At 30.8% G+C, this 15,092-nt stretch overlaps 1 protein-coding gene across 2 annotated transcripts in view; it reads right to left on the bottom strand.

The window, feature by feature from the left end:
* The window catches only part of LOC129974925 (protein SSUH2 homolog), a 96,090-nt gene that overhangs the window by 3,796 nt on the left and 77,202 nt on the right, over positions 1 to 15,092 (bottom strand). For both annotated transcript variants that reach the window (XM_056087723.1, XM_056087724.1), the window contains 6 exons: positions 12,952 to 13,012; positions 11,005 to 11,192; positions 6,251 to 6,348; positions 3,055 to 3,147; positions 1,437 to 1,542; positions 1,203 to 1,307 (listed from right to left, as the gene is read on the bottom strand). In XM_056087723.1, the coding sequence (XP_055943698.1) occupies positions 1,203 to 1,307; positions 1,437 to 1,542; positions 3,055 to 3,147; positions 6,251 to 6,348; positions 11,005 to 11,192; positions 12,952 to 13,012 (651 nt within the window). The remainder of the gene's footprint in view (positions 1 to 1,202; positions 1,308 to 1,436; positions 1,543 to 3,054; positions 3,148 to 6,250; positions 6,349 to 11,004; positions 11,193 to 12,951; positions 13,013 to 15,092) is intronic.

Raw genomic sequence — 15,092 nt, 5'->3', positions numbered from 1 at the left:
CTATAATATAAAATTGAATATAAATGTTAATTACATCCAGAAATATATATTTTTTAAAGTTTAAGGAAGCTTCCAAAAAATATCAAATAATGGTATTTCATTGTTTAACATTTCAATATAATGATATAGCATATGAAATTAACATCCCATTTCGAAGCAACATTAGGGTTATCATTTGACAGACCATGTAATTTTGAAGAGTTTTCAAATGACAAGGATTGTATGTGACCTAACATCCGTACTTGTAAGTTTTCATATGACACAAGCGGAAATATATTTGGCCCCAACAGAATCAGAGTACAATTTCTTCCTTGACGAAATCGGGTCTCGAACTAGTTACATTCAAGCTCCAGAGTCAAGACTAAAAATAGTCCACTGCAGCCTGCACAATACTAAATTAAAATTTTTTTTTACAAAATGTGTTTAATAGAAAGCAGTAAATCATTTGCTTTCTTTAACTACAATTCTGATGCAGCTTAAATGTTATGTTGACTGCTTAATGATTTATCCTTTTACTTAAAATCCTTTGATAACATTTGTCATTACTATGAAAAAAGATAATTAAATATCTTGAGCAAAAATAATCATAAAGATAAACTGACTTTAAATATTTTTGTTTCAATTGTTATAAATTGCTCCATGTTCTGGGGTTAAGTTGTAGCAGTCGACAAGTTTGAAAAAAATATTTATGGTGCTAAAATCAACAGAATCATTTAATGTTTTTTCAATGCATATTATGAATGAATAATTGAGATATAAAAATAATTATAAACAAGGACTCTTAAATACATAAGAAAATATAAATAAAATTTTAAAATATTATAATAATCAGCCACAATTTCCTCATAATAAGTCAAAATTTATGTTAAAAGTACTTTAATAATAATAAAAAAATTTATAAATTTAAAACTATTAATGATTAATGTGGAAAATGCTATATAATGAAAAATTTGTCTCAATCCAAAATTCTATATATTAATAAATTCTTTAATTTCTTTAAATGTAAATTTTTAAAATGATGTTGTAAAATTTAATTTTGAAATGAATTTTTGTGAAATGAATTCCATATGAAATAAATACATCATACAGAATATAATTTATTAAAAAACATTTTTGCTAAATTTCATTTTATAGTATCTACTTATTCAACAATTGTTAAATGTAAAGAGTTATATTTAACAAAAGTTTTTAAATATATTTACCTGCTTCAGCACTTTTTCTTCAGGAAATGAAGAGGCGTGGTTTTGCAAAAGTTGAGCTGAAGCCATGCTCACCGTCATGTCAGGAAAATGAGTTAAGGGTAGTACCTAAAAAAATGCGTATAATAGTTTAAATCGAATACTAAATCTATTAAAACCCTTCCTAGAATTTTAAGATGCTGAAATCTAACACTGATGTAAAAATTCACAAATTGACAATACAAATATCAAGCTTACAGTTGTCTCCTCTTCTTGGCAAACAATTTCTCCAGACACATTTCTGATTTTATCATCGTCAAGGTTGGAAACTCTTTCAACAACATGATCATCCATATGATTTGACCTACAAATAGAAATGTAACAATAAAGCTAAAGAATGCAGTAGTAGTCAGCTGAAGAAATTTATAATATATATTAATAACTGAATTATCCCATCAGTAACTTAAAAATTTATTGCAATGAAATAGTTTGCTCCCAAAAATGTTTAAGATATTATATATGAGTCAGATGACATTTTATTGATAAATATTTTTAAAAATAAATGAAAAGTCAATGGAAAATTACAATATATTTTCCATATCCATATGCTGAAAAAATAATTATGTAAAATTTAAAAAAATATATATATATATAGAGAGAGAAATAATAATAGTCGTAGTTACAAACTGAATATTACTAAATATAAAAGTTTTTAAATAACTGTTAAACATTGATTTTAAAAGAAACAAAAAGTTAATTATCATTAATTTCAAAACATTTAGATATTTTATGAGAAAATGATGCATAAATAAAATGTCCACTAACAATTAAAGCAGCAAAAATAAATGAAGGCTACAAGTATTTTAAGTAATCATAGATGGTTAAGAATAACAAATCCATATATAGATACAAATCTTCAAAAAATAAAGAAAAAGAAATAAAAAGGACATTTATTTAATATATAGATAAAAAATCTTCCTTTACCCTTGTAAATCGTTCTTTGGAAAAGAAAAATTATCTGTTTCACTCAAAATTTTCATAAATTCAGAGCTTTATTCCATTCAATGGAATTTTATTGTTATCATTAACATAAATGTAAACATTATAGTTCATAAAATTTTTCATATTCAAATTACACTATCAACAGAACTGACTGCAAAAGTACAAATTGGTTGAATGCATTTCTTTTGAAATTTTTTTTATTATTATTACCCTAAAAACTAGAGAGGGGGGAGGGTAAAATATGTTATGTCTTTTGCTATGTTTTATGATCTTAGAAGATTATAAAACATAACAAGAAATTTCAAGACAACAAATACACAGAAATTTAGCAACAAAGATTTCTATTTTTTAAGATCTTTCATTTTGATAGTTTCAATCAGTTACATTTTTAAAAAGAAAAAATGGAGTGCAAACCTCACAACAATTTCATATAAAAATTTATATTTTATTTAACTAATTTCATTCCCTCAAAAATTATATTTTTTATAGAACTGAAAAGACAGACATGTTCTTGTAAAAATGACTACTGACATTATTTGTTCAAAATAAATAATGTCAATTAGTCACCCAAATTGAAATTTACAGCATAATTTAACAAAAATAAGGGAAGTAAAATAACTTCCTAGAATTATCTGTTAATAGATGTTGGCAATTTTTCAATGCATCTTTTTCTTCTAGAGGACCAAGAAGTCTTTTTTTCATTACAATTACTGTATAACAAATGCCAATTTTTTTTATTACTTTCCTTACTATTACTTTATTACTATTTTATGAATATATTGTATTACATAAAAAATATATTGGAATGTATGTAAGCAACAACAGACCAGTAAAGAAGAAAGACTTATATTAAAAATACATGTAGATTACACACCATTTTATTGTCAGGCGAATGAAGCATCTGATTTGACCTGTCCCCGAACACACCTTGCAAACTGCCATTCCTTCTCCTCCACATTTCCAGCACCTAAAATATTTAAAATTAATTAATATACGATTTAAGAAAATCCATTAAACAATAAAAGTATATACTGTTATAAATCTGGTATATTTTTTCTCTGTGCACATGTTAAGTCACATGTTAAGCTAAAAATATCTATATATTTGTAATAGATGCTGAATTATGGCAAAACATCTATTAAAAGCCTAGATCCGAATATTTTTTTCAAAATTTTATACCATGTCACAGAGAATATATATACAAGGCACATGCACAAACATCAGTCCTCTATTTGGAGATGACTATGTAATCTAATTGCACTCCGATAGCTATTGTATTGTTGGCGATTTCTGCTGGCGCTGCCTTTGTGTATTTTCGACTTTGGCAAGTTTGCTGAAGCAATAAAGAAATTATACATCACTCTTAATTTTTGAACTTCTTGGAATGTATATTTTTCAAACAGATTTTGTTTCATATAGCTTAAAAGAAGTAACATTAAAAAATAGTTTTAAAACAAAATTTGAATAAAATTTATTATTGGATTGGATATTTTAGTTTCCTATGCTATACAAGTGTAAGATTATTAAGACAGCAATGTTTAATGAAAATTTTTGTTTCGTTCTACACAGAAAAATTAAGAATAATGTATAATTTTAAGCGAATGGTAAATACTATTATACTTTATCACACTTCTTGTACCATAAATACACAGGAAAATACAGTGAAACCATTTTAAATGTCATTATTCCAAAGAAAAATATTTGAAAAATCTTCAATATTTAAAAAATGAAATCACAAGCATCTTAATACAAGATTTCTAAGGTAAACTGAGAAAAAAAAAGAAGAAAAAATTAGTGAATTAAAATTAGAAGAAATTTTAATTTCCAAACACTTTTTTTTTTTTATCTTCCTGAGATAAAAGCTGAGAGAAAATAATTTCAGCTGAAAAGTTGTTCTTTCATTTTATGTAAAATATATATATCTAAAAATCTCGTGTCACGGTGTTTGTGTTCGTACTTCTCCGAAACGGCTCGACCGATTTTTAGGAAATTTTTTATGTGTATTTGGCAGGTATGAAAATAGGCCGTAAAGTATATTTCATAACGCTAGGTAATTAGAATGTCAAGAATTTTTTTTATATTTTTTTTTATTTGACATCAAAAAATACCTACAAATTTTTACCCTCCTACCCCTCTCCCATTTTTTAATCGCGATTTTTGTATTTTTGTATGAACTATATCCAAATTGTTATTGCCAATTTACCACTCAGTCATTTCGGTATGAGTTCGCCAAATCGACGTGCATCTGATTTAATGGATACTGAAATGAATATTGAACTGCAGTACGATACGGTAGAAATGGCAGTGATTGTTACTCGCAATGTCCCACTACTGATGTATGAACAAAAAATCATTTACGACCGCATTCTGCTGGCAGTTTCGACGGGACAAGGTAGATTCCTTTTTTTTTTTTTTTTTTTTTTTTTTTTTGATGCACCAGGTGGAACTGGCAAAGCATTTCTCATTTCGCTAATTCTCGCCGAAATACGATCTAATAATGGCACCGCATTGGCCGTTGCATCATCTGGCATTGCAGAAACTTTATTGGATGGAGGCAGAACAGCTCATTCAGCATTTAAGCTGCCACTGAATATTCAAAATAACGCAGACGCAGTGGGCAGCATTAAAAAAACAATCGTTCATGGCCATGGTACTGAAAAAATGCAAAATTATCATCTGGGATGAATGCTCTATGGCACACAAACATTCCTCTGAGGCGTTGAACAGAACACTCAAAGATATAAAAATCAACAACAAACTATTCGGTGGCACTCCGTTACTCCTTTCAGGTGATTTCGGACAAACACTTCCCGTCATTCCATGTTCAACGTACGCTGACGAGATCAGCGATTGCTTAAAATCATCGCCACTGTGGCGTAATGTTGAATAAGTCCAGCTAAAAATAAGCATGCGCGTCCAAATGCTACAAGATCCATCTGCTGACACATTCTCAGACCAATTGTTAGATATCGGCGATGGAAAAGTTGTTGTCTATGAAAATACTGGATTAATAAAATTGCCCACTCATTTCTGCACTATCGTTGATTCGCAAAATGCTCTCATTGACCGCATATTTCTCGATGTAGGCACACAATACATAAATCATGCGTGATGGCAGAAAGAGCTATTTTGGCAGCAAAAAATGTGGACGTCGACGATTTAAAGATACAACAGTTGCAACTTGGTATCATACAAATCGATCGATACAGTTTGCGATGCTAACGAAGCTGTAAATTATTCAACAGAGTTTTTGAACTTACTGGATTTGTCAGGCATGTCACCACACCTTCTACGATTGAAAATTGGATCTCCGGTTATTTTACTTCGGAATTTGAACCCACCACGGCTGTGCAATGGCACGCGATTGGTCATTAAAAAATTGATGAAAAACGTTATCGAAGCCACCATTTTGAATGGCAAATTCCGAGCCGAAAATTCTTTTGCTGCCACGAATTCATATGATTCTCACAGACGTGCCAATTCAATTTAAACGCGTTCAATTCCCTATTAGATTGACATTCGCAATTACAATCAATAAGTCGCAAGGCCAAACGATGTCTGCTTGTAGCTTAGATTTGGGCACACCATGTTTTTCACACGGACAATTATACGTGGCATGTTCTAGAGTTGGCAAACCATCGAGCTTATTTATGTTGGCTAAAGAAGGACTGATAAAAAATATCGTACACTCAATGGCTCTTCGAAATGAATATTGATTTTCTTTATTTCATTTTTATACTTTAGGATAAAAAAAATATATTACTTTTTTCACTTTACGTTTAACTTTTAAGAGATCAAACAATGTATATGTTCGTTACGTTAATGAAATACATTGTATTGGGAAAATGAATGTTTTATCATCGGCGATCATCGTCTACAGCGCTCTATTCCTCTTTCTGTCATAGATCCCATCCCCACACACTTACAATATATTAATCATTTTTTAATAAACAACCAAAATATTCACTAGAAATAATTTATATGGCAAAACAACGTTTGCCGGGTCAGCTAGTATATACATATTATATATTTCAAAATATCTATAACATATTATGTTTTGAATGACTTACTTTCTTTGTCCTGAACCAGTGCAATGCAGACAATCCTTGGTCGCAGTCCTCATAGCTAGTGATGAAGTTCCATCCCCATGACAATGGAAACAATATTCCTAGAATAATAATTATTATATTTAATAGTTTCGAGATGCAATATGAAAGGCTAAAAAAAAAAACAATATGAATCGGAGTTATAGTCCTCAATGAATCCTCAATTAAAAATAATTCTATGAATAAGTCCTCAATTAAAAATAATCTAAGAAAATGATTATTATTTTTAAAAATTAAATTCGAATTTTACAAAAGGTCTGCTAGGATTATATAACACTTGCGAGAAAATACTGTAATCGTCAAAAAATTTGAACTCGAAATTTTAATGAATCTTCACATTTCAGATGAGTTTGAATACGAAAAACACATTTTTGACGTTACGCCCATCTGTCCGCTTTGAGCTGGCGAATGAAATTTAGTACATGAATTTAAGATCAAATTTGTAAATTTCTACTGAATTTTGAACGAAATTTGTCCTGTCTGGCTATTCTAATACAAGTGAACTCGGATACTACAAAAGATGAAAACCTAGATAAATAAAATTTAATACAGAATTTTAAGCATCTAAAAAGTAGGTATTTATCAAATTCCGAACAAAATCTGAAAAAGGGTTGACCGTCGGTAGGTCTATACTTTCGCACGCATGTAAACGCAATGACTTAAATCAATGAAATTCCGTATGTCATCTTGTAATTGTAATTTCAAGGTAAATTTTGGTTTTGATGATGATGTCGTGTCTGCGTTACAACGGAAAGGAGGTGCAGTAGCTTCTGAGGGTAAAGACCGCTGAGCACCCGAGGGCAGAAGTCTGACTTCTAGTTCATATGAAGATGAAACTCACACATTCGCTTGCACAACTCCTTTTTACAGGGGGACACATTCACACACCTCACAGATAGAACACAGATGAAGAACAACCATGCCCGAACCAAGATTCGAACCCTTGACGCCCAGATCACGGGGAAGATGCGCTTCCCCTATGCAAGGACGCCAGCTTTGGTTTTGATCAAAATACATATTCACACAATAGATTCAATAAAAACGCTAGATTCATGCCAAAGATCCATATTTTGTAATTATTGTTCACTAATGCCACGCAAGGAATTCGGAGGCTTATCTACGGTCCACAATGTTATACCGGGAATGGAAGACTTTTATTGGGGAATAGGCGAAAAAGCTTCGAGCTGACGGTAGCATCCTAGCCTATTCTCCAATAAAATACATCCATACACTGTTCGTTTCAGTATCCCGAGACTACCACTTTTCTACGATTCTATCTCGCGCTAAGGGGTGAGAATCGAAAAGATGAGCATATTTAACGAATTCGTCATTCTTTGACTTGGATTTCTGCTCAATATATTTTTATATATTGAAAAATATATATATATTATATCTGCTCAATATATATATATTTTTTATTCAGTTTTTTCCCCCTCGTATGCTAGTATCGTGCCGTTTTTTGACCGTATACTAGTTTAACTCAAACTTGCGTATTGATTACTTATATAGTTAATCGAAATGATAAAAAACTTTTAGTAGTGGCACTTTAGTAGTAATATTTTATATGATTATCATTAAATGTGACCGGGATTATCGGGACCGAGACCGGGACTGAGTTGTTAATCTCAAAATGTTATCGATAAATTCAATAAAAAAAAGTGTTAACATAATAAAATAATTACTTTGTAAAAAAGTGAATTGACATTTTAAAAATGTAAATCTTCCCTTTCTTCATCATAATTTAATGTGTAGGCCTTTTATAGCGAATCGAAATTGTTCTAAAATATTTTATTACAAATCATAATCTTTTCCCGACAATATTTGGACTCAAGCGCAATTTTTACACCTTCTTAGTTCATGCGTAATCCATGTTCACCTTATTGCTAAATGTAAACATCCTTTCATCTTTCCTCTCAGCCCTATCTTGAATAAATAATTGCATCCTGGAGCATGCCCAATAGCGCAGAAGGTTTTCGAATCCGAGAATGAATAGTAACAGCATTCCAGCGATTGATCGCCAATGTCCCACTCTAATACGCTGTTTTATAACTATTATTCGCCAATGGTATATGGTTAATAATAAATAAAAGCATTTATTAGAGAATATGAAAGGAAATTTCGGGAAGATCATTCCATCTGGTTTTGATCATACTTTCTTTGTTTATTGATCAATTGCATCTTTTATTGTAGCTCTCACTATCCAAAAATTCTCAAAATATTAAAAATCCATTTTATTGAAAACAAATGGAAATGAATATTGTTACGAAATTTCCCGGTTCGTTTGGATTGTGGAAGTTATATGGTGTGGAGAACGCTCAATCAGCAGGCGGCAGTAGAAAATAAATCAACGACGTTTATTTACACGAAGACACACAGGACAGCACAAGGACGACAACTATATACAGCATAGAGAAGACAATTATCTTCAGCCGAGACGTGCATACAACAAGACTCTACTGCAGACAGTAGCGCACAGCTTAGTTCAGCACTAGCTTGACTCCGTCGCTGCTCTGCTAATCTCTGGAAGACTCGTTCTTCACCGACGATTCCGACTACTGCTACGGCAGCTGCAGACTGCCTCCTTTTATAGGTCTCAGGAGGCGGGCTAGAAGCCTCTCAACCAATCAGGAACTTTCGAGGCGTATCTCGGTTCCTAATGGACGGATCGGGAAAATTCTCGATGTTTCGAGTATACTCTATTTTGGCGCCAAAGTCGCCAAATTCGTCGCCAAGTTGCCAAATGGTCGCCAAGCTCTGGGACCTCCGACGCGACACCCGGACTCCGTCCAATACCGATGACTGTAAAACAGTCTTTCTGATGATGGAACCAACTATGCTGGGAAGCAGCAGCACAGATTCGTAACAATATTAATTAAGTCTACTTTATTATTAGATAGAAATATGCTTCAATGAAATTGTCAACACTAAAGATGCAAATATGAATAAAAATAAATAAATAAGTAAAAAAGAAAAGAAGGAACCACCAAAATTTAAACACGTCAAAATAGTGGTTTTTATAAAAATAAATATCAATATCATTCCTAATTTTTCATGAATTTTTTTAATGTTATGAAATATTAATAAGTAGATGGTAGAAAATTTATGTGAAAACAAAGAGACGGATTTCACAAATTTTGAATGTTTTCAAACATTGAAACACAGGTTCAGTAGTTTTCGGCATTTCTATTTCAAATTAAGCACACCACAACAATTTTTTTTTCTCTTAAAGAGGTATTTCTTTTTTCATCTTTTAAATTTTTACCTAGATTTCATAGCAGTATCATTTAAAATCAGAGAAAATCTCTTTCAATGACAAGTATATTAATTTATAGAATAAATTAATTATAAATAGTAGTTATTTTACTTCCTTTATTTTTTTAATGTTCTCCCATTGATCAAAATTTTCTTCATTAATGTTATTTAAATTTTCTTTTATTTTTCTTAACTTTACAAACAACTAGTCGCCTTTTGCGACCAGCCGGTTTCTCGAAAGATACTGGAGTTAAATCGTTTCGATAAAACTCCATGATTCCATCAAATTTTCAGACATTAAAGCTGTGTTTTTTTATAGTCTTGCATATGTTCCGCCCTTGGTACATATGAATTCTTCTAATGGAAATCAATTCCATGCAATCGAAGCGATATTATATCCGGTTCATCTCTAAATTCCCTTATGATATCGTAACCACTTTTTTCACTCGTCTTGTAAATTACACATATATTGTTAAGAATTTGTAATGTTGCTTCCCAGCACAGCCATTTCCATCGTAAGAAAGACAGTTTGACGGTCAGCTCTATTGGATGCTAATAGTATGCAGGATCAATAATCCCCGGCGACTTGGCGAAGAATTTGGCAACAAAATGGATGATATTAGAATCTTTTGGAATTCTAGTGATAGAATCAATAGGAGTCAAATTATGCTTGATACTTCGATAACCTTGCACAGGATGCTATAAAAGACTGGCTGTCCAAGCCGAAGTCAGTCACATAGAGTCGTATAGTGAGTCAACGACGAATTAGTTGGATCAATCCAGCGAAGCACAAGCGTTGAGTGGAGCTCATGCAATTAATGGATTGAGAATAGGTACCGTGCGCCGAGTTTTAGAGACAAGTATTGAAGTAGCATGGAATCGAGTTTGAAGTAACCTGTTATAAAGTAGTGAATCGACAGTTGGGTACAGGTCAAGCGAGAAGACAGTGGAGAAAAGCAGGCGTTTGGAGAGATCAAAGAAAACAGCTACGTACATTACATTCTCTTGCAGAGTTCTGTCCGTCCGCTTTGTTTACTATCGATTACTACTCGTGAGCTGCTATTTTGTTGTAAATGTTGCTGTGTGTTGCTTATGTACGTCTCGGCTATGCATTTGTTGTCTGAGTATTCGTGTCTTCATGTTAATAAATGGCGTTATTTGTTATAAAGGCCTGTTGACTGTGTTACACCACACACCTACTACAAGAGAACTCGTCGTTCGAGTTTCACCGGAATTTTGAATTTACGTAACAATATTAAAAAGAATTCTTCTTTGGCTTTGAACAATGGAAGAAACTCACACGATGAAACATTTGATTAAACAAATTGAAATGATTTCGATTTCATCATTAGAAATGCAAGTTTATGGAATTATTAAAATAGTTTTTTTTTTTCTTTTTTAAAGTAATGGTGCAAAGGTGAATTCTTGATAATTATCTTTTTAATTATTTAATAACGAATACTCACATATCCTTTACCGGAACAAGTACTGCATCGCTTTCGTCCAGGTCCACCACAAACATGGCACACTTTAATGGAAGCGGTATAAGGAACTTCTAGCTGTATGGCGTGATTCGTAAAATAAGACGGAGGTGACGATGGAATGTCCCATGGGAAAGGGGCTTCTCCGGAATCTGGTCTATCCACAGGACCTCCTGCAGAACAGTTCAAACGAATGCATAATACTTATACGAAGAAAAAAAAAATCAATTTTGTGTAATATGCAGGAGTTTCTTAAAAATGTGGACATTTCATATTACCATATTTATCTTTCCATTTCTCACAATACCAATTTTCTACTATTTGACACATATTATATTTTCTACATATTTGAGCTAGCTTAATGTCATAGCGGTGGTTATTTAGTTATTAGTGGAACAGTCATCAACAACAACAACAACAAAAAGGACAACTTTGTAACTTTGTTATTTATTATCGCATCTTCACAAATCTGATGTCGATTGAAATGACTCGAGGGGAAAGGTTTGTTGAGACCGACAAACTGACTAACCGAGTTAATTAACTACTATATCAAAATGCTTCATTACGGCTATCATCTTTTTATTGTTTCGATTTGTCGTAATGAAATTAAACCTCTCATAAATTAACCTCTCAATAATATGTTATGGAATTCTGATGATAATTTCGAGAGTTCTAAAATTTTGAAAAATGACGCTTCTAATGATAAACGAATCTTATGAACTTTTGGCGATATCTCGGAAACTATTATTACTTAAACATTTTTTTTTCACTCACCTAAAGTAAATTAGATTTCATGAAGTCATGAAATAAATACATAAATAATACAAATATGTTTTTTTATAAATTTGTAAAGACAATTGTAGAAAAAAGTGAATTGTAGTAAAATTTTTATATGAGAATAAAGTTGACATGCTAAAAAAAACCTGTCTTATTTTTCTGTTAACAAGTTGAGACTTGTTTAATATAAGGTCCCCAGTAGGTTGCCCTTTTAGGGAGGAGTTTTTAGCAAACAAAATTAAGTATATCTCAAGAACTACTATGAATTTCAAAAGAAATTTGATACACATACATAAAAAGACCTGCTGAATCGAATTATTTTTAAAAAAATCCCGATTTCAGTAATGGAAGAACTTTGAGATAGTAGTTAATTAAATATATTAATTAGTTTGTCCATTGCAGCAAACCTGTCTCTTTGATCCATTTCGATCGGCCCCAATTCTGCGAAAATGCAATAATAAATAAAGTTACATTGTACCATTTATTTTTTGTTGACAACTATACATTGATCGATGTTTAGGGCTTTCAACCACATCTCATCGTCCTCATTTCTATAATCAGCAGGCTGCAGAAGTGGGAACACACAACGCAGTCATCCGTCATTTGTTTATTTGCTCTATTGTAAAAAAAAAAAAAAAAAAGTGCATATTTGCTATCCAAACCAAATTCTGAAATGTTATTTTTCCTGAATGAAATAAATTGCTAGTATTTCTTTTTTGATATGAAACATGCTGTTTTACTTATTATATTTTAATTTATATCATGAAGTATACTACACATGTAAGAGCAACTGAAGAAATTAACTGATATCCATTATAACCGTTATTATTACAAATACTTGCAGCAAATTTAATGAAAACTCATATTTTAACAAGATATTGGAGTCAGGATTATTTAAAATACCGAAATTAAATTTTATCACATTTATTAGTTTGACTATAATAAAGTTATGGAGGAATAAAAATAAGTTTTGGAAATATTTAAAAAAAAAAACATATTTCTCTCCAATTTTTTTAGAAAAAGCAATAGAATAAAAAACATAAGGCTAAACCATGCTATATAAAATATATCACAAAACAATTATAAAAGTGTGAATAATAAAGATATTTCTTAGATAATATAACTATCAACAAAAACAAAGTTTTATTTGCTCACCATTATAAGGCTCGAAAGCCCAGCAAGTCGTTCTCTTTTCTGTAAATGTTTCCAAAGTGTACTAAAAAGGAAATATTTAAAACAATTTAATTATCACATCTTATTCGTCGATATTACATCAAAATTTATATTTATCTTCAAAAATGAATTTTCCTACTTTCGGAATTATTCTATGGAAATTCACGTAGAATTATCTACATAAATAAATAAGAAACACACACAAATAAAAAAAAGTATACATGACAAAAACATTTGCAAAGGCAGTAAAAGTTTATTAATAATTTAAAATTCTACAATAAATTTCTTTTGTAATGTAAACTTGTATTTTATTACTTAATTATTTCATTAAATGTATATTAGAAAAATCAAGGACGCAACATATCAGCTCTATAAAAAGAATTTCTCATAATATGGAATAAATAACAGAGAATGCATATATATTTTAATAGCCATTACATAAGCAATTTATAAATTACATAAAATTTCAGGATTCAAATTAATTGATAACTGATCGGAAATCCGTTCGATGGGCGTCTAGTGATAAAGTCCAACACATGGAAAATGAAGGACAATACTTTATTCCATAAGAAAACCCGAAAAACAACCGAAGCATATACAAAGGCAACACTTGTAGAAACAGCAGGCAGACAGCAAATTTTTAAGAAACAACCATAATAGCACAACAGCGTGCAGAATGCAGATAGAGAGCTCGGTCTGCTATCAACTCTCCAAACAATGAATTTCCTTCACTGATTCCTTATAGCTCTTACGCTTTTTCATAGATTTTCAGAAAAGGCATATAATTTTTTTTTACAAGAATTTAGGATCGTATTAAAAATATCGCCAAAATTCTTGAATTTTCAATGATATTCATCTTTATCTAGAAAATCGACGCCAAATCTTGCCTAACGGCGCCTAAATGCTTGCCAAGTTCGTAATCAAGACAGGGTTCTAACCAGAATCCGATTAATTGCCCAAAATTAGAATCGAATTTTCTTGCAATGCGGTACGTTGCAGAGCGCTGATTGTTTAGACGTGCGAAATATGAAGTTAAAACAATCGCACAGCTTCAAATCCAATAGTAGCAATAGATTTTTAAACATTGAAGAAAGCACCATCTTCAAAAAAAGCCTCGAAGAATCGAGAAATGGCAAATGTAGAAATTAATGATCTTCTTGCAGCAAAGATATTTTTTTTTTTTAAAGAAAGTATGAAAGACTATCATCCTGAAATAAAGATACGAGCAAACATGTTAAAAGAAAAATGTGAACAAATATTTTCTTGATATAAAGATGTAAGCGAACATCTTAAAATGAAGATATGAAAGAAAATGACAGTTCTTATTATCTTGAAAGACGTATGAAGAATTGTAATAACAACAATAGTGAAGATAAAGCGCCTTTAAATAATAAGATGTCTAAAAAATTACTTTTAATAAGAGACAAAAAAAAGTCTGTTTTTAAAATGGAAACTTTTGGGCAGAAGAGAGATTCTCTGATGAGCCAAAAGAAAATTAAAAAGAAAACAAAGATTGTCACTTTACAATAGACTTTAAAAATATTGTACTTTCCAGTGCGAAAACTTTTTAAATGTTGCGTTAAACATTAACCCAAGAAAAAATTGCTGGCATTTTCTTTAAAAAAATAATTGCATCTATATTACTTATAACTTTCAATTGATTTTTTTTTTACTCTTTTAACGGCAACAATATTTAAATCTATTTAAATAAAGCAATGAAATGCAATTAAGGTTTTAGAGAATGTTTGTTTTAATCAATTGACTAGTTAATTTTTTTGTCAATTAAAAGCAATGTTTCCAGTGCACATTCGCAATAATGTTCAAATAAACAATATGGCTTACTCAAAATTCAGTTCGCTGCCTATAAAATAACTAAAACAATGGAAAACAATTTAAACAAGATTTAATTCACCTTATTGACTTATAAAATATATCATTGAGCATGAAATTATTTTGAGTTTCCTCCTGAAAAACTGATCCAAAATTTCACTACTTGCTTTTAAAAGTCGATCAATATTGGAACTCACAGTTGAAAATGGCCATCTTAATATTATTCCAAGTTGTAAACACATATTTAAGTTGCACCTCACAATGTTTAATTAAAGTTTTCAATACTCTTTAAA

Source organism: Argiope bruennichi, chromosome 7 (genome assembly GCF_947563725.1).
Source record: "Argiope bruennichi chromosome 7, qqArgBrue1.1, whole genome shotgun sequence".
Taxonomy (NCBI): domain Eukaryota; kingdom Metazoa; phylum Arthropoda; class Arachnida; order Araneae; family Araneidae; genus Argiope; species Argiope bruennichi.
The sequence above is the reverse complement of the archived record's forward strand: the minus strand, read 5'-3'. Positions and strand labels throughout refer to the sequence as shown.